At 39.0% G+C, this 21,788-nt stretch overlaps 1 protein-coding gene across 2 annotated transcripts; it reads left to right on the forward strand.

Annotated features, from left to right (window-relative positions):
• Positions 1 to 912: 912 nt before the first annotated feature.
• kcnip1b (Kv channel interacting protein 1 b) lies at positions 913 to 20,797 on the forward strand (the record flags this gene model as incomplete). 2 transcript variants are annotated; one of them, XM_083926630.1, is made up of 8 exons in its annotated part: positions 913 to 1,000; positions 17,722 to 17,846; positions 18,915 to 18,984; positions 19,077 to 19,147; positions 19,253 to 19,360; positions 19,446 to 19,550; positions 19,924 to 19,986; positions 20,739 to 20,797. In XM_083926630.1, the coding sequence occupies 8 exons, from the start codon at positions 913 to 915 to the stop codon at positions 20,784 to 20,786; spliced, it is 678 nt and encodes a 225-aa protein (XP_083782756.1). In that variant the 3' UTR covers positions 20,787 to 20,797. The 2 variants fall into 2 exon arrangements, with proteins under 2 accessions (XP_083782756.1, XP_083782757.1); XM_083926631.1 differs by lacking the exon at positions 913 to 1,000 and adding an exon at positions 11,196 to 11,268.
• Positions 20,798 to 21,788: the final 991 nt, after the last annotated feature.

Consider the following 21,788-nt stretch of genomic DNA (forward strand, 5'->3'; position numbering starts at 1 on the left):
TGCTATGGCTCTAAAAGAAAAAAAGGGAGAAGAAAGAGTGTTAGCCAGACTGAGAGTGAGGAAACCCATATGCAAGACAGGAGGAGGGAGCATAGAAGAGGGAGGGCGGGTAACGCAGTGGCTGCAGTACAGTTCTGCAGAGAGCACCAGAGCAGAGCTCATCCACAGACCACAGCCGCAGGGCTCCCACTGCAGCTCAGAGAAAAAACCTCACAGAGAAATATACACCGGAGGAGAGACTGCTACCTCACAAGACCCGAGACATGAGGATAAGAAAAGCGTGATCAGATAAATTTGCAGAGGAGGTGAAAAGAACTGGACAAGGTTCTCTGGTTTTTCTTGGACAGAACAGAACTTCCAGGGCACGCGCCTCTTCATGTTCTACTTTTGGAGTCCATTTAATAATTTATCTTCTGACTCATTTTGTCCCGGGGAACACAACTTTGCTTTTTTACAAGTTTGACGTACAGGTCTGGATTTTTATTTTGAATAATCTATGCCCCTGTGGCTCTTTTGGAATTCTATCACAGTTTTAATACCTGCCTCTAAACTTCACCACAGTGTGTGTATTTGTATGTTTCCTTCAGTTACTGAGGGAATTAGGGTGTAAACAGGTACTCAGGTGTTACTCTGTTTAAAAGGAAGATACATAGTTTCTACACTACCAGCTGAATTTAGTTAGGTGAATTATTATTTATCTTTGTTCTTGTTTTTTTCTTCACAAGGATCCCCTTAAAGGACATCACAAAAACTACTGAGGCAGATTCTTCTTTGCAGTAAAGGCCTCTCCCCACAATATAGCAATATCTCCTGAAAGGACATTACTGAGACACTTGTGAATTCGATCCTGTTTTACTCGATATATTGGAGGATACCGTTTTTCTCTGCCCCTGCCTCTACCTCTGCCTCAGGATGGCTGGCTGTACCTGCCGCTGCAGGCAGGGGGTGCTCAAACTAATCCAGTCCCTGCAGAGATTGGTGTCAGGAACACTTACAAAAGGTACTGCGACTTTTTACTCCTATACAGATAAACTCACCTTTCATCTTTCTCTTAAATGTGCATTTACATAGTTGAACTAATAAACAGCGCACGTATTATACCTGTTTTCTGTCAAACTATTTTCTGGTGTGGTACATTCAGGTCGCAAACACACCTGAAAACAGAGCTAGTAAAAGGTAATGAGAAAATGTCATGGTCGCTATTTCTTTTTATATCTGTTCCTTATTTAATCCCCTTTAAACTCGGTGGTGGTAATTCCAAACAATCTTACAGCGCTGCTTGCACAGAGAGCGATGTTGTAGCCTCACATCGTAAAAAAGAGGCGAAATCAACCGTCTTTTAACCTTGCCCTTACCTTTAGCTAACATTAGCTGGCAGCTAACTTAAGTGTTGATGCTTGCGTAGTAGACCAGATTTGTGCGGTGACTTGTTCAATGGGTACGATCGACCAACGTGTCATGTTCCCGTCACTGCTGTTTATAGCTGGAGCCAATAAATACCCGTGGCTACAGAGTCCTGGGAATTAATGCCGATTGTTAACTTTCCCACTTAAGACAAAATATAAATGTCAGTGGGTGTTGGTGGGGTTTTTTTTCTCCAGTGTGAAATGGGCTTTAGAGAGTCTTGAAACCCAACAGATGTCAACCATATTGTAATAATGTGCTCAAGTGGTGTTTTCATACAATAGTGTAAATGAATGTCAAAAGCCACTGTTGTCTAACCAAGTTAAATTATTTGAAACACCTTCAGTTTTCAGACTACACTGTAACTAAAGATACTATTAACACGGCAATGTTGAGTTCTGTTTTAATAAAACTGCAGCAGCCAGTGGGCAAAGTCAGCCAAAGAGAAGTCAATTGATCAGCAGCCATATGTTGTGTCACAGTGTCCTTGAGGTAAAACACTGAGCCCTTGCATTGCAGGTGCATCTTTGAGAGTTTCAGCTCACATACTCAGAATACAAATACACTTTACCTCTTATCTGATCGTAAGATGTGATAATGTAGCTGAGTTTGATGTGTGGCTCTTTATCATAGAGACCAGTGGCTCTCAACAGGGATATTTTCACCTTTTGGGGGCATTTAAAACTACTTCAAATGAAACAGTGCTCACAGTTCCTCAATTCCGGTACACACTAAGTCTATTACATGTGACGAGATTACACCTTAAACAGGTTGGAAACCTTTACTTTAGGATACCATCATTCCACAGATCTTTGCACCACTGCTACAAAAATATAGATAAATTATGGATAAAATGAAGGTTTATTAACATTGCCATTCTAACTTTCCCTATTTAAAATGTATTTGCTATTTATGTTTTCATTCGACATATTTATTTCCACTCTTATCACTTTGATCTTCCCCACAAACATTAGCTATTCACCAACGTAATGTGCAAACAAGCAGGTAAATCAGGAAAACGTGGTTTATTTTCTCAATAATAATAATTTGTTTAGAGAACACTGTGATCAAGGGTTTACATTTTACTTGCAAGGGATTACCCCTCTTCCTGCATCATCTGAGTACAACTTCAAGAGGTGATGATGAGGTTATGTGTGCATCATCCATCCATTCGACGTTAGGGCAACTGTTACAGTGCACTCTCGATCTTTTGTTCATCATCTTTGCATTAAAAGGCCTGCATCTCTCCTTGGGAACTCCATCATCCTCTAGTTAAAAGTTAATTTTCACCTTAACAGCAAAAATCAAATGCTGAGTCAGAGTTCAGCTGGAAGTCAGGCACCACTGATAAAACACGCTGATCTGCACTCACTTCCAGAAAAAACTTGATGATATTTTTGTTTGATATGCATCTCAAATTAAACCCACACATAAAATATTGGTGCAGGTGCAGTAGATACTCTCACCATCTAGCTCTCAAACTCAAATCCCATTGGCTATCGTTCTGATCTGTTGATTATCTATAGCTCTAAATCGTTTGCATCCACTGCCCGGAATTGAATTGATTTCTTAACAATTGACAACAGAAAAAACACACACATACACATGTACTGTGCATACATACATACATAAATAAATAAACATATATGTCAAGAACTATATGTAATTGTAATACAACAACAAATCACTTCAACAGTAGCATATTATTTGTAAGAACACAACTTAAGAGCTGGCAGCTTGTAGAATGTTTGATCCTATACAGGTATTGTCTACAGTTTCTGTAAGTATGAATGTGCAACTGACAGGAGCAACAATATTACTGCTACTCATATAACGCAGAAAAGTTTGATGCATACCCAGTTTTATCTTTAAACTGACAAAACACTCACTGACTACTGCTGCCTTTCATCTGGGATGTGTTTCTTCAGTAGGACTGTAGCCTGGCTTTTGCCAGACCAGAAGTTCAATCATAGATTGCACATTGGTCTGGGAAGGCTGTTGTTATTTTCTTCCGCACAAGAGGTGGGTGTAGTTCAAATGGTTGCATGCAATTGGACAGTCCTTCAACAACTCAGACCAATGATTGGGATGACGTTCGTTTGGCCACCAGCGGGGCTAACTGGTAGATTCAATTTTTACCAAAACCAATCAGCAGTAAAGCAAATACATCCTTTCTATGGATAGGTTGCTCCAGGGCAAGATTCTGATCAGTTTTCAAAGAACATTTGCCACTGATATCATTTAAAACTGCATCAACAGGTAGTGGTTGCTGCGCTTCGGTGGCTGCCATGTTGAATGTAAATTGTAAAAACATAGCTGCTTGCGACACTTCTCTGTTGTCATCGGGTTTAACCAGCCAATAGCGCGCCAGGTAAAAAAAGCCAACTCGATGATTGGATCAAAAAATATGGGATAGGAAATGAGAAGAATGGACCTGCTCTTTTCCAGACCCAGGTGCAGGCCGATTTCAAATCGCCGGCAGAAGAGGGTGGGGAAACCCAGCCGAGTGGGACTGTCCAATAGACTATCAAAAACTTTTTTTTAGATATATAAAGAAAACCAGCAAGTATTACAATGTCTACCACTGAGATGAAATGTAATGAAACCTGCGACTAAGAAAACTTACTGTTCTATAGTGATGGTTTTGTCTGGTGCTGTGCTGTTTTAGAAACAAAACAGCCTACTTATGGCCGCATGGGTTGACAATCTAGGTCATGTGGTGAAGCTCCATATCTGTAGCGTCTAATAACTGAGAGACTGTTAATAGCCTTTTATATAACACAGAAATATGTGAACAATTCCAAACCTACTTTTACAGTAAGAGGCTAATCTTCAATTGCTTGGACTAATTAGAAAAGTAAAGTAATAATGTGGGGGGAATGCTGAGGTTTAGAAATTGGCCTGTGTCCTGTGTTAAGCTACTGTAATTTTTGTCATTTTTTGGAGTGTCATAAGAGCGAGAAATAGAGATCCAAAGCGTATTAAGTAAGAAGTAATCATTGTAATTCCAGAGCATGGATTCCGTGTTTTTTTCTCCATGACACCTCCAAGGCTCCTGTTGTGTTCATAGATGCCCGTTATCTTGCCCTCTGCATCCTTTAAGGCAGAGCAGTCGATGAAATGGAGCGTATTCTATCGAACATCTTATCCTTTGACACTGTGCCTATGTGCATGTTTGCTGCTTCTCCTCCAATGCTCTTTCATGGTTTGCTGATTGCAGCATAAGGTTGACCTCATGTTACTTAGGCTTGAGATGTTTGCGCATAGGGCAGTGCATGGGCTGTGTCGTCTTTACCTCTATAAGTGACCATCACTGAGCTAATTCTGTGCCTCTAGACAAATGTCTAACTTTTTCAAAACTGAGAATTGATTCTACCATGTCAACCCACAGTGGGATTTTATTGTCTGTTTGTTTTCCTGCTGTGGGAGAATATATGGACAGCTTTCTAATTTAGCACAACACTTGGTGAAATGTATGTGTGTTTCAATGTGTGAATTATGCAATATCAGCTCCTCGTTGTGATATCAACATGCCCAAGCTTTATACACATGTAAACAGGGTTAGCACACTACAAGCCACTAACAGATTGCATCACATATTGTTCATATGTTCTTGTTATTGTGTCCATAAATGTTAAACAAATTAAAGATATCCATGGGGTATAGAATTGTAGAAACTTATATTAATTTTAAATCAATACAAAAAAGGCCCAGTATTTTAATTTTCTCCATGTCAATTTGAGGAAGGTTTATTATATATATTTATTATATGGCATTGGCAATTCTGAATGGTCCGATCATTTCTGGTGGTGGTTTTTAAATTTTGTGTCAAATGATTGAGTTCTTCAGTAAGCAGCCGTGTAGTATAATTCCAAAATCAAGGCTGGTCTAATGAATGTCTGGATTCATAAAAGACTCACTGATGCTAACCAACCTTCTACAGCATCAAATTACAGACTTAAATGTGTTGGCTGTCCACTGTTAGTCCATGTATTAAAAATAGATCAATCAATTTTGCAGGATACCAGTTTGCAAGGTTGTATTGTTGCTTTTACCATGGCTTTTGTTTACATTTGGCTCCATTTACTGGGTAATATTGTCAAAATCCTCATGCACAATTGTGAATGTTGATGATCTTTAGTGGCCATGCCAAACAGTGGGTTGCAACATAGAAAACAATGCATAATATTTGGCTATGATAACAAATTACTTAGACATCAGAGTGATCTTGCTAGGTTTATAGAATGTGAGACAATGGTCCTAATTTTTTTCCCTGTGGTTGTAGTTGCGTGAAACCCACAATTCATTATAAAAGTATCTCAGACGCACATCATCATCTCTGCTCTGCATATCTATCATATGCATGGGAGAAGACATGTAAATATGCACACACATGCATAGTCAGCTTCAAACACGCAAGCATGTCAGTTAGACTGAAAAATGTAAGTCCCTCATCTCCAGCACGCACGTAGTTTGGTTTGTTAAGCATATTCGCCTGCACACGCATGAACCGTAAAACTTGCTGCCCGCTCACCTTTAAAATGTTCTGCTTACAAATGCAGCAACATGTATATTCATTTTCAGACCTTTAAACATTGAAAGCTGGAGTGTTGAGAGTTTGTGTTGGGTGGTGATATGCCTCGGGCCCTAAAGCTGAAGGACACTTGTTCTTAGGTTTATATTGGCTAATGTATTTTGTTTGATGTACTTTATACTCTTGTTTCACATAGTATTGACACTAAACGAGAGTTTTGCTGTTGCGTTATCTGAGGCAAAATGCTTCTGCTTAGTTTCTTTTTAATGACAGCTTAACAACATGATCAAGACATGTGTCCATGCATGCAAAGTTCCTGGTTCCAGACAGATGTGACTGAAAATGTGTCTGGCTCATGAGCGTGCAGGCGTATTTAAATTGTTGATCATTTTTGCTGGAATAACTCATAATTAACATTGGCAGCTGTATAAGCCACCGAACAACTTGCGTCAACACTATTTACACAAAACCGAGTATTAATATTAACATATGGGATGTGTCTGACAAAACTAAGCTAGGTAACATTAAACAAAAAGTGATAACTGAATATTAAAATATAAACCTTAGGTAAGGTACAGTAAGTTGTAACTGCAGGTGAGCCTGTTCTTTCAGAGTCCGCCATCTTGTCACGTTCATGGTCACTATGTGCGATCACTATTTATTTAATTATTTATTTTTTGCTCTTTTGTAAACTTAATTGACCCACATTCACCTCTCTATGCCCAGTCCATCCCCTATATGTTACCCTCTTAAATCCATACACACGTTCCTATTACACTTCTGCCCTGACTCAGATACGTCACTTCCTTGTTTGCTCCCACAACTACTGTAAAATACACAATCTTGTGTTTTGCGCTATTTCTCGTACAGAGTCAGATCGTATTAAAAACAGCTGGAGTGTAGCCCAAGACAGAAACCCTCTCATCCGGGCCCATGCTGCACCTGTCCCTTTCTATTACAACTCACATGTGTCCTCTAAGTGCATAACCTTGCAGCGGGAGTCGCATCATCCCCACTGCAGAGACATATTCAGACCGGCCTGTGTGCTTCTACCATAGCTCCACAATAACCAAAACAAACAGCAGAATTTCCCAGCAAAACCCCTTTTCTCTTCCTTCTCCTCTCGTTCTCTTTCACTCTTCCTGTAGCTGTAAAAGCAGTTGATCGGAGCTGACAGTGTGTGTCTCTGCTTTTAATTTTTTACATCACCTCACTACACACTTTTATGTAACCATCTTCTAGATTTATTTTTATCTCCTGCCTCGTCGGTGTGTTTCATTCTTCACGTTCATTCTCTCTAGCCTCATTGTTTTACTGTACTTTATTATAAGAGTCATCTTTTAATGGACATAGAAGTATTGCAGTAGTGCAGTGAACATTATGGTGATGGTCAGGGTGATGTAATAGGATACTTTAGATTCTGCCGGAGTGCTCATTATGTATTATGTATATGTATATTAGTTTTTGCTCGCATTGTATTTTGTTAAGAGCAAAATGAGCTTGTAATTGTGACTCAATCTGCTGACTGTATCAGGAAATGTTGTACTCTGCTGCCACCTGTTGTTCAAGTATAGTTACACCAACATAACACAAAAGTAGTACCGCAAACAGAGAGTAAAAGAATAAAAAAAAACACCAATAGATTCACACAGATTCAAGCACGGATATACTCCCCACTTTTGTAATATTTATTTAAATGGAACTCTCTCCTTGATTCAACATACTTTTATATTTATTATTAGTATTATTATTATTATTATTAGTAGTAGTAGTAGTATATATTATTTTTAATACACAAGAAAGGCAGAAGAAACAAATGACATTCTGTTTTGTTACTATTCAAATCAGCATTTGATAATACACAATTCATAACAACATATGGTGGGTACTTTTCCCTTTATTATTATTATTATTAGTAGTAGTAGTAGTAGTAGTATTATTATTATTATTATTATTATTATTATTATTATTATTACTAATAATAATAAACTGGTAAATATAAGGAATTGTATTATTTTAATAGTTTTGGGCCTTTCTATGTGGAGTTTGCATGTTCTCCCTGTGTCTGCGTGGGTTTCCTCCGGGTTCTCCGGTTTCCTCCCACAGTCCAAAGACATGCACGTGTTAGGTTAATTGATGATTGATGAAATGGAGAAAAAACTTTGAGCTAATTTTTTTTTTTACATGAAAAGTTCATCAATTACTAAAACCCTATTTTCACTATTTACAATGTGTGTAAAACATGTATTTAAAACACACACACACACACACAACTAGCTGTATGGCATATGCAGGGGAAAGAGGCACGTTGAGGTGAAGAAGAGAGCAGTAAAGATGAAATAATTGAATGATGAGACAGATGAGCACTGACCACGACTGGAACTTCGATCCCAGGCCAAAACAGAGATTGCAGTTTCCCTCAACAGAGTATTTCCAAACACTGCTTTTCCCCCAAATTTAATTTCTTGATCCTTGAAGATGTGAAAATGTGTTATTCTATCACATTTAAAGAACCCAGTCTGTCACAGAAGGGGACATTGAAGCTTACCTCAATTTTTGTGATGCATGAGTTAAATAGTTTTTCAGAAATAATTATGTATTCATCCAAATTACAGGAAAGACGAATGCAGCGGGAGATTGAAAGAGTCAAGACAAGAAACAAGTCAGTGGAAAAGGAACGTCATGAATCTACTGACTGTTATGGATATCAATTGGCATGTTGCTATAGAAAGGATGATATGTGTTGTTAACACAGATTTGACTGCTGATTCCTGCCTGTTGGTGGTGGAGAGCTGACTTGTGTAGATCATGAACTGCTTAAAAAATAATGAGGAGATTATGAGGTCAGACTGCAGTGCAGTGTCACCGTGCAGGGTGATACGCTGCAGAAAGGAGGTTCCAGATGGCTAACATCTGTCAGGGGATTATTCTGAGTCACTTATAGTTTTCTAAATACTCACCATCTGCGAATGTGTGTGTGTGTGTGTGTGTGTGAGTGTGTGTGTGTGTGTGTGTATGTGTGTGTGTGTGTGTGTGTGTGTGTGTGTGTGTGTGTGTGTGTGTGTGTGTGTGTGTGTGTTTGTCAAAGGGAGAAATAGAACTGCGATATCACTTGTAATTTTTGATTATGCTTCCAGGGCTCAGATGAAATGCTATTTTTTCCAGGAAGTAAAATGAATGAAAGATATCTTAAGAAATCGCTGCATGATCCGTAAAGGTAAAGAGGTAACTTTTTATTCTAGTGTGACACAGTGGGGGAATTTGGACCATTCAACAAGGGAAAGGGCTGTAAGGAAAAGGTAGGACACCTAGCCCAAGAGAGGTGTCTCAGAATTATGCATGACTTTATGTTTAATTAATCAGTGCATGCTAAGTTGTTACCTCAGCTCCACCTGGGCAATCACAGGACATCCCTCAGCAAACAGCATGCACACATAAACACACGCAACTTAATCTGAATACCAACAACCTGCATACTTAGTTATGTGCAGGTCTCAGCTATTCAAACAATGTGGTCAAACACATTGCAGTGATAAGGCCAGTTTTTTAACGCTTACATAACTATGAGAGAATTAATATAATATTTATGCGAGACAGAATTTAGGCACTTAAACTCATGATGCAATACGTCGTAGATGCCACAGTATTACTTTCACATAGCTTTTTACTCTTTGTACATCTCAAACAAAGGAACTTGGAGCACAACTTTCAAGACTGAAGAACGCTGAAATGTCATTGAAAAAATGGCAGTCCCCCCCCCCCCCCCCCCCCCCACACACACACACACACACAACACCCCCCACCTCCCAACTTCCTGGAAAAATCAGCATTTCATCTGAGCCCAGGAGGCATAAACAAAAATTACAAGTATCGCAGTTCTATTTCTCCCGTTGCAAATAGAAACGAGCCCCTTGACAAACACACACACACACACACACGCACACACACACACACACACACACACACACACACACACACACACACACAAACACACACACACACACACACACACAAACACAAAAACACACAAACAGAGAGAAAGAGAAGTAGAGAGAACATTTACATTTCTGGTCTGCTGCCAATATTAAAAAAAGACATTCACATTTTCTCAACTTCACTCAGTGTCTTTTCAGTACACATCCCAAAGCAATAGCATTTAAAATGTCTTTCTTTAAAATATGTTATTGTCCTCCTGAGAAACACTGCTCATACAGTATGTCATATTAACATTAAATCCTAAAACAGCTAATCTCCTATCGAAGATATATTTTTACTCATTAGTTGCTTTTTCCACAGTGAATGATATTGTCATTCAAAAGCACTCATACTATAATAAACACTTCCTTCTGCATCCAACAACCCTTTTTGGTTTTTAATGTTCAGCACTTGTAGAGAAATGAACATTACTCACTCCCACGGCTTCCCTTCCCCCAATGCACACAGTCTCATTTTCTTAAATTGAAGCTGCTCCATGAATATTAATTGACACTATTAAACACTCTAATGTTCTTGTTTGTACCGCAGTAAAAAAATCACTAAATCTCGGTTTCACTCTGCATTAGAACACGAGAGAGAGGAAAAGGTCTAGCCCTGAAACACACACACACACGTGGGCATGCTCATTATGGCACAAACCATGTGTGTGTGTGTGTGTGTGTGTGTGTGTGTGTGTGTGTGTGTGTGTGTGTGTGTGTGTGTGTGTGTGTGTGTGTGTGTGTGTGTGTGTGTGTGTGTGTGTGTGTGTGTGTGTGTGCGTGCGTGTGTGTGTGAAGAAATAGGTAATGAATAGCAACTTAAAATGAGAACAGGGATAAAATCCCTGAACTGGGATATATCACTTTGAAATATATTTCCTTCACCTGCTACCATTCACTTGTCAGTGGAGTTATTACTGACTACTGCACCGGTTACCAGCACTCCTCAACAACATGAGCGCATGAGGAGGCAGGGAGCTAGAAATAGAGGGAAAGGCTGACAGATGAGTTGAATCAGGCACAGAACGGAGGGAGTGGCGCAGAAAGGCAGGAGCAGCTTGTGTGTACGTGCGTGTGTGTGTGTTTGGAGAGAGAAATCAGAAATCCAACAGAATCAGCTAAAGAAGAGACTCGTCCCTCAGTACCAGATCTGAAAGCAGTGAGAGGAATTAACGGGGCAAAGCCCCTTTAACATTACAGCTGTGGAGGCAGATCACAACGAAAGGCTAACAAAATCGTGAAATAGAGGAATATTACACTCTGGGTTGTTTGACCAGGCTGGTTTCCACGGCGACAACATGGGTGCAGTGGTGGGCACTTTGACCATGCAAACCAAGCAGAGGAGACCATCCAGAGGTACGTCAACATTAGCCAGGAAAAGATGGAAAGAAGACAAAAGAGCAACAGAAAGCTAGACTAAACTGAGAGAGTGAGCAAAGCACAATTCCACACAGAAAGAAAGCGTTCAGACAAAAATTTGGACCAATTGTAATCCATAAAATGTATTCCATGTTATGTTCTACGTGTTTCACACATGCATATTTACCATAAAAAAGTGTATTTTTGCCATATTACTGTGGAGTAACCATAAATTGTTAAAGAAAGAAGTCAGTCAGAAAACCTCATTTTATTTCATGTGCATGTAATCAAATGACATGTAAAGTACATTAACCAAAAGCATTGATGCATTTTTTTCCCCTATACAACAGTATAGAAAAGATACAGAATTGTGAAAGATCAAGTGATAAGTGATAAGTGATAAGTCATAAGTGATGTGGGGCATAACACTGAGGTCATGAAGAAGAGATTACAGTATGCCACGTAGCAGCACGTCCTTAAAAAATAATGAAGAACAAAATCAGTGCCCTTGACTCTGACCTATGTGTGTTTTGTGCGGATGGCTGTTGAATGTACAAGTGAGTGACTGAAAGAGAGAGGGGGAGATGGTTCAGGCGAGAGCATGTGAATTAACAGGCAGCTCACATATCAAACCTCTCGCTGGCCTTATGCTTGAGATCCTCGTTGTCATGGAGACTAGGTTGTGGGGGCATGAGAGGAGGGTTTGAACCATACTGAGCCAGGATGAATGATGATTTTATAGCAGCGTGAAACAGAGATAAAATAGATGAACCAGCTAGCAAAGAGATTACTCTCTGACATTAGATGTAGCACCCCACAAGACAAAGGTGGTGCTCGGTGTTTGTTTTTATGCTGATGAGATGAGTCTTCTGTCCTTGTTCTGATAAAAGCCTTTAACAAAATGGTGAGAAAATGCACAGCGGTCATTCTGTATTTTTTTTTAAACTCCATTAAAGTTGGTCTTGCATTGCCATCTGTGCATATGAGATAAGATGAGAAAAGATAAGATTGATCCCCAGGACGGAAAATAAGTCACAGCTTCATGAGATGGGCAGAGAGGTAGGTCAAAGCTGTATACAAATCAAAAAGTCTGAACCAGAGAGTTGGTTATATAAAATACGATACTGTAGACCACACAACAGTTAATGTGCTGTATGTGCGCAAACTAATTCTGACTGGAGGGATTGCGGTTTGTGTCACTGGCCACCAGTACCATCCATTCTACAATATATGTCCCCAGGATGGTGGATTTATCCCTGGTGTCTGATTTGTCAGGAATCACAACACAAGCACAGACAAAAGTCACTGCACAGGTTGAAGGTTTGTGGAGCAGATGTGGCGCAGAGAGCATGTAGAGCGGATGTCTTTCAACTACTAAATTTGTTTGGGGTTTGATCCCTGGTTCCTTCTGTCCAAATGAATAGAATACATTTTATTGCCATTGCACAGGGACTGTACAAAGACATCTCAGTGCATCTCCTTCAGTGGTATACCACAAAAGCCTGGTGTCAAAAGATTTGATAAAACACAAACAAACAAGCAAAACAAATTGTCCTTGGGTAATATGCTGAACCCCAAAATAGCTCCCAAAGGTTGGCCAGCACCTCAATGGTGTATGAGTGTATGTGCAAATTAGAAATGAGAAACTGGGTCAATGAGAAGCTTGAAGTGCTTTGCATAAAAGTACTATATGCAGTCCAGTCATTTCCAAGATGATTTGATTCCAAGACTCCAACATGTGCTGTTGTTCCATGGCATAAATGTAAGAATATATATATACATATATATAGATTAAAAGATGATGAAAAAAGTCACTGCTGTCATTCTGAAATAACCTTATGTGTCGTTAGAAATAAAGAGGGATAGTTTCAGGTCATGGGAAATGCATTTCTTCCAGGTGAGAGTTTCAAGAGATGATTGATACCACATGTCTTTGCAATATACAGCTACCCACCAGCATCAGCATCCAATTAGCTTAACTTCGTACAAAGACAATCAGGGGGAAACAGCTGGCTCTGTCCAAAGACAATATCAGCCTTGAAGCATCTTTAAAGCTCACTCATTAAAATGTGACATCTCCTTTGTTTTAGTTGAATCAAAACTGAAATGTAAAAATAGCATGTTGTTTCACAGGGTTCTGTGCCTGACTAATTATTTTCTGGGCGCAGTAACTTCCAAGAGTTTGTTGACACCGTGAGGTTGCAAGGCAACAAGTAGAGACTCCAGGAAGTTACAAATTTAAAAAACAAGATAACCTGTAAATCAGTGAGATTTAGAGGCAATGCTAGGTGGATTTTGTTACCTGTTTCCCATGTTTCCTGTCTAAATGCTAAGCTAAACTAACCAGCTGCTGATTGTGGTGTTATATTTACTATACAGACATGAGAGTGATATTGATCTAACTCTCAGCAAGAAAACTTACTGGTGACAAAGGGACAAACACTTCGAACACCTCGTGAGACCATCCTGATCTCGCAAGCTCCATTGTATTTTACTCGCAGATCAGTCTGGTAACATGCAACAGAGAAATTTGGAGCTGTATGCCAAGCGAACGACCAACCAGCCTTGGTTTTGAGGCAGATTTATGTGAGACAAAACGACAAGCGACTGTTTAGTATAAACAACATGGCGGCTTCTGCGGATGAGATGAGCCCAGCTATCGAGCAAGCCGCTCGCTAACGCTTTTTTTCTCTTGGTTCCTTCTGTTGGAATATGGACCGGGCACCTGATAACGTGCCTTTTAACCATAAATACGCCTTGCACAAACGGTAAAATATCCTTTACCGACATGCTGTTCACTTTCTGGGCTTTGCCCCAGCGCTGTTAGTACATCATACGCTTTGTTGCTCTGATTGGTTGATTTGGCCCGTATGTTGTTTATAGGCAGATAGTTTATCCAATCAGCAACCAGTATTTTTTCCCCTTCCCAAAAGATCTCCAAGCGAGAGTTCCCAGATGGATATGCTGAGCAAATGAGAATCATGTGAATCAATCCATCTGGCGGAGTCAGGTTAGCAAACACTTCATACAGTTGGGGAATGAGACATTCTTTCTGCTTTGGCTTTGTTTACACTTGGGCTAAGTCTTCACAATGCACATCAGAAAAGCACACAGGATCCAACCTATTGTGTAAGACGTGTACCACCTTTACAACCAGTCACTCAAATTATGTGTGTGTGTAAACACTAACTGGCCTGAAGCCCCTGCAGCAGCTGGCTTCAACAGTATGACGGACCTGCAGGCTTTCTATAGAATCACCAGCTGACACACACCTATAACTGTCTCCATCTCTTCATCATGTAACACTTCCCTTTCAGTAGATGTATGTTTATGTGCCGGTACAGCTGTTACACTATTTACATCAAGACTCTTGTCTTGCATATAAAAATCAACACAGGGAATGTTGTAAGAGAGACTGCAGAATTTCCCACTTTCAAAATTCATACATGTTATTCCTCTGGTCTATATCTATGCCTTATGGTCTATGTATGGTCTAAGTACAAAGTGTGGACCTGCTCCATAGACACTGAATTGTGAAATATGTTATAAATGACATTGTGCAGTCAGGGAAATACACTTATGAGTACATTTGCAGCACGACAACAAAACAAAGCTCATTTGGGTTTAAAAAAGAAAGAAGAAAAAGAATGAAACAGAATCAGTCTTCCATTCATCGTCTGTGGAGCAGCTCCAGACTTTACCTGATGGTATCACAAGTGTGATACTTACTTCTCTGGTTCTGGCTTTGATGATAACATACTAGAATTCATAAGTTAGGTGGTGCTCCCCTTTAATCTCAATAAATCCCTTAAGGCCGATTTGCATGTAACTCATATTACCTGCAAACAGAGTAAATTGTATTAATTACAGAGGATGTCTGTGATCTTACTCCTGTGTGAATCTGCCATGTCTGTAATTTGTCAGGTAACAATGCCACTGCAAATGACCTACTATATGCTATTTTGCCAAATGCAGAGGTCATGTGTTAATATTATTCCCATAGGTATCGCCATCTCTGTAATTTGGGGTTGTATGAGCCATTTTAAATGACAGAACCATGACATCATATGCAGGGGATAATGTCATTTGAGTAAAATACAGGCTTCGCTTATCTCATGCGGGGCATAGTAGTCCCTTGCAAATAGGGCTTTAGTTAAATATAGCTATGTATATCTTGCAGTCTGATAAGTTTGTCACCTGGTGAGATTGATGTTGTATAGAAGTGTTTTAAACCCCAGGCGGTCATTAAATAAATGATACTAGTCTCCCAGATGGTTGTCATTAAGTGGCTATAGATCCTCTGGGTCCTATCCAGTTCTTCATATCTACCAGTGACCTTGGGGATTCTGCTGTTGTTCACCCTGATGTAACAAACAACCTATTTGCCACATTTAGAAAAGAGGGCTAACATAACACATAGCCTAGTAAATACAGAATTTAAAATCAATATGCCCTTTTCCTCAACCTGCCTCTGAGATCGATAACTTAAGTTTGTCTTTCAGTAAATCCTATAATTTGTCTTTTCATGTCCTCCAAGCATATTGTGTGATCCTATTCTGCCATCTGTTCTCTTTTTCTCACCTTCTTTCTTCACACCTCCTTCTTCTCATCCCGTTTCTGCACGCCTCTCCCCCCCCTCCTCTAATCAACACTTGTGCCTGTTTCCTTTTCTCACTCTCATTCCATTGCATCTGTCTCGGATCACGCTATCACATTTGCAGGAAAGTGAATGCACTCCGGAGGAAAGAACACACGCATACAAGTACAGTAAAACAACACTTTTGTTGTTTTGCTGTATAGTGTGTTGAAAGGCTTTTACTCACAGGGAAGATAAATGCACAAATTGTGTTTGACACCTTATTTTTAATCCAGTATACGTACACTCATACTTTCTGTCGATCGCTATGACAACAATAGTCAGGGTGAACGCAACAGGAGCTGAGAGGAGGATTGAGAAAGCAATACATAAACACACATGCTGAATGATCAGCTGATAACTGACCGCCAATATTCCACAGCATTCACAAAACCCTTGAGGCAATAACGAGCTGGCATTGTTGTGGAAGATCTCTTTCAGACTTGTATTTTGTCATTTCATATTATTTCTAAATTAACATAAAGCTAATAGGTAAGCCTCATATATTTGTTGGCTATGTGTTGTTTGATCTCAATAAACACTTATAGCTGAGATCGTTTTTTCATAGATTGAAGATGAAATCCAATAAACAAAGGATCCAAATGAAGATGATTTAAAGATTAAAGTAGAAGCAGTTATTATTGTACAAAGAAACAAATGCTGCAAATTAGAGCTTACTTTCAGCATGTTTCTTCGCATGTTGAGGCCTCAGGGAATGGTTAAAAAGCAGATCACCAACAGGATATTTGTTACAAATTTAAACGGCCTCCGGTAGATGATACAATTTAGACACAGTTTCAGTGTTGAAGATTAACCTTGACACCACTGCTGAGTGTACTGAAATGAATGAGTCATTGCTGCCATCTAAAAATCAGACGTATTATATTAGTCTTAATCTCCTTTTCTTAAAGGTTAAGTGAGCCTACTGATACTGACTCGCTTGTAGGTGCATACTTTGTCAAATCATTAATTTAGTCAGTTTTCATTGTGGAATTTGGCAGTGTTTGGATCTTTGTAATGAAATAATTCATCCAAGGGAATAGATATCACTTGGTCTACATAAAAAGAAACATATTGCTCACAGGGACCAATTGGGATATAAAAGTAACCAAGTTATGCAGACCTCCACGTGTATATATGCTCCGCTGCCATTTTAATATAAGGCTGTAGATGTGTTTGATCAGCCTACCTCAGGTTTCATCTCTTAACCATTTTCTAAGTGTCTGCCGCTGTAAAGAAGCAATAAAGATTTCCAGAGAGACCCATATGAGGCTGTTTTCTCTTGGATGTTTGCTTATGTTTGAGAACTCACTGAAGTGTGGATTGTGCCCACTGCCGGATGTCGGGGTGTATTGCCCTGTAGCTGGAGACAGTCGTAGTGACAAACAATCGCCCACAGCAGAACGATCACACATCACATCATTAACCATCATCCATCTCCACTGCACCCGATACTGAGCACCATGTTGCGTCCTAAGGGGAAATATATTTGTCAAGTACATGCAGTTCTTCTCAAACTCATCCTTTAATATATATTTTTGTTCATGTCATTCTCTTTTGGCCTAATTTTTCTGCTGCTTCTCTTGCTTCCCTCGTGAGCGCTCTTTTCTGCCGTCGAATCAGATATTGGAGATCTTTCTTGTCAACTTAATCTCAAGCTTCGCTGACTCGTTTCCCTCCTCTGTATTACAGTTTTCAAATTTCTAAAGACTTGGAGTTGAGCATGTGTAAAACCGGGATTGAAGAAGTCTTGAAATGATTCTGTGTTGTAAACATATTTCTTTTTTATCTCTTTCTCCTCCTCTTCCCTTTAGATAAAACAGATGATGAGCTTGAGATGACGATGGTCTGCCACAGGCCAGAGGGTCTTGACCAATTGGAAGCCCAAACTAACTTCTCCAAACAGGAGCTGCAGATCCTCTATCGTGGTTTCAAGAATGTAATTACGCACATTCAGTTATTATTATTAGATTCCTTTGGTGCATTCCAAATAGTGTGTGACTTCTATGGTCAATGTAGCAGCTACAGTTGGTTATAATGGACACGCTCTGCTGCGAGCATGCTGCAGAAGATGTGCAGCGCCACAGGTACAGCAGTGTTGAGTTAAATGCTAACGTTACAATGCTAACACTCATATTGACAATGCTAACATGCTGATGTTTAGCAGGTGCCGTATAAGCCAAAGTTCAGCATTGTCACCATCTTAGTTTAGTGCATTAGCATGCAAGCATCTGCTAGTTAGAACATATGAAACTAATGTTGTTATTTGGTTATAAACGAATGTCTTAGACTAATTAAACTTTGACCTGCAGGTGACTCAGATAAAACGTGTACATATAATCCATCCAACATCCAAGATACTTCATCCTAGACTAGGATTACCAATTTTGTCACTATGAAATAAGGGACAAAAGGTGGCCTGCAGCAGCAGTGTGGGTATGGTTTTGCGTGAATATACAATGTATTGTTTTAAGCCATTTGTCATAATGATAGCTAATCTCTTCATTAAATATCAATACATAACTCTCATGCCATTGCAATATACTGTAGGTTTAATAATAGTTTTGTTAATTTGTAGCACCTTTAATACAATCCTTTACTTGAACCATTATCTATTAAATTTACTGTTGGTCTAAGTCAAAACATGTTCATGTTAATATTACATGTGACAAAATAAAATATATAATAAGAATAAAATATAGCTTCTGTATACTGTAGTTTTGCAGAGGACTCAAATAGCAGACAGTCAGAATGTGGTGGGGAATAAATGCTTCACATTCGTATTCACTCAAACGATAGGCTATATTAGTTGGAAAACAAAAATAGAAAAAAAGAGGTGCATGCCTCTGCTCTCCAAGCATGTAGAAAATGCTGGCTAACATCCTAAAGCATGTTTGAGCCAGAAGATACTCCAGGGACAAATGTGATTAGGGTTGTGACTGCACAGTGAAAAAACATTGATGTCACTGAGTAGAGTAACCATATTTCATCTTCTTTCCTTCCACAGGAATGCCCAAGTGGCGTTGTAAATGAGGAGACATTTAAACACATCTACGCACAGTTCTTCCCTCATGGAGGTAAAGTGCAATGTCTTTGAATCTCTTTAATTGCTCTGTGAAGATTTTTGAGAACCAGACCCCTCACACTTTCATATTTTGTTGTGTTGCAGATGCAAGCATGTATGCACATTATCTTTTCAATGCATTTGACACTACAAACAATGGCTCCATTAAGTTCAAGGTCAGTCATCCTGCCTTGTGATTGCAGTTTGTGTAAAATATTATTTCTTTCATTCCACTAGAGGCTTTGGGAACCTAACTTTGTCTTCTGTTTCAACGCTGCCAGGACTTTGTAATGGGTTTGTCTATACTGCTGCGAGGAACACTGAGAGAAAAGCTCGAGTGGACGTTTCACCTTTATGACATTAACAGAGATGGCTACATAAACAGAGAGGTGAGACTGTGCTATAGACTGTCACTATATCTACTAATGTGCCTTCTCTAAGTCTCTACACAACGTGAATCTCCTCTTTTATCAGGAAATGACCGAGATTGTGAGGGCCATTTATGACATGATGGGCAAGTTCACCTACCCTGCACTAAAGGGAGATGTCCCACAGCAGCATGTGGACGCCTTTTTCCAGGTTCATTTCTAATATATAAGATTAACATTGGTAAAAGTCAACATTTTTGTCAGTAACATGTTAAACCCATTGTGTTAACACAGCATGAGGAAAAACAATCTGACTATTACAATAATGGCTCTTGTCATCGCCAGTCGTTTCTAAAATGAATCTCTCTTGTTTTATCGAGACACTTTGCATATACTACAAACTTTCTGATAAGGTTTATACCATTTTGTATCATTAGCAATTGCAGTCATTTTTTAACCTTTTTAACATTTATGGGTGTGAACAGTTTTCTACAGTGTCTGTTTACTGCAACATTAGCCCACAATAGACACGTCAGATATTACCTTCTATTTTATACTGATTCACATTACATTGTTTTCTGCAGAAAATGGATAAAAACAAAGATGGAGTGGTGACTTTAGAGGAGTTTGTTATAGCCTGCCAGGAGGTATGTATTGTCCTACATCTGAGGATAAAATATATGTGTATCAAATGTAAATGAAATACTCAAAGTGCATTAATTTACCCACAGTTACCTAGATTTGTCCCTATACATATGTGGTACATGTACGTAATTTATTTATTTATTTTGAGCATGGACCTTTACTCCTGACCTTCAGGAAACTATGTGCTACTACTAAATATACAACATTTTATCGAAGCACAAAGGTTCACTTATTTTGAGAGCTGTCAACTGAAATGAAGATGATAATAAGTTTAAAGTTCTGCAAGCTAGAAAGTGGACATTTGAGCTTAGATAACTTTGTTTCTTATACATCTAATATTTAGCAAAACACACAAAAAATATATGTACATCAAAAACATTGAATAATTAAAAAAACATGTCTAACAATGACAATGAGAATGCAAATATGGCATGCTGATATATACAGTAAATAGATTCACCACATGTTCGAAATAGTACACATAAATACACGCAAGTCTAAATGAGGCCATAGAAAATAGACTTAAAAATCACAAATAATAATGAGTTAAAGCATCCAAACATCAACATGTCCTCTATTTTTGAACACTTGAAACTGTTGTCTTTTTAATGTACAAAGAAAAATGATGTCATATCTGGAATCTGCTATCTTCAAGCAGCCTATACAGCCTATATGCCATTACTATACAGGAGTTCAGCACACTGCTCATTAATTGCATCATTCTGCCCTGATTACTTGTCTTTTCTCTATGTAGGATGAGAACATGATGAGATCCATGCAGCTGTTTGAAAACGTGATGTAGGACGAGAGGAGATAATGGAGACAAAGACGTGGAACATGAGCGGGCTTGGTTTGAGTGTGTGTGTGTGGATGCATATGGGCAAGACATCCAGTCTCTCCTCCTCTTCCCATCTTATCCAGCTGTGGTTGGATACAATCAGATTTCCCCACAATGACTTGAAAGAACGGACTGGACTGGAATGCTTTTAGCCTTGCTGCAGAGTTTTCCCCTACACAATACAAAGTGACTGATATGACAGACTCGCTCTCAGCCCTGTCTTGAAGATTGGCCTGTTAAAGATAAAGATTCTTCTATTGCAAGGCTGCTCCCAACCCGCAAAGAGCTATTGTTCAACCAACAGAACTATTTTGTTTTTCTTTCAAGAAAAGATGTTCTATTTTGACAAAATATAATTCCATGCTTTTGCAAGAGGTTTTGATTTGTCTCCAAACATTTGTCAGATTTGTTATGGGAATTTGGTCCAAAAGGACTTCTAAATTTATCTCATGCATCACTGTCGCAGTGATCGCCTTACCTTTGTGTTGGCCTGGCCGCAGCTTACCTGCTGAGTATTTAGGATGCTTGTTGTTAAGAGTGTGTCAGTAGAAAGTCAAAGAATTTGGAATCAGTACATTTAGTGGATCTGACTTGGTATGTGAGTGTCCTTGTCTTTCTGTCTATGTCAGAACTTAGGTGTTAGCAAAAAGAAAGAAATTGAATCATTCTTTTATAGTTTCACCTGCTGCTTTGCTTCTTGTGGTCAAATCGTTGTTTTGTCAAAAATGTAATGGAAAAAAAGTATTGTGAAAAATGTGTATATATTTTGGATTTTCATGACGAAGTGCCCACAAGACAAAGATGATAAATAATTAACCATGAAGACCAATGTCTTTATTTGCACAGGGGACAGGTGATCAAGGTATAACGCTAAGATGGCGACAATGATGATGCTAAAATATACAAAGTATTGCTCATAGGTATCTAACTATACACATGAAATTACATACCTTTGGGTGAAACACT

This window comes from Echiichthys vipera (assembly GCF_963691815.1).
Source record: "Echiichthys vipera genome assembly, chromosome: 14".
NCBI lineage: Eukaryota > Metazoa > Chordata > Actinopteri > Perciformes > Trachinidae > Echiichthys > Echiichthys vipera.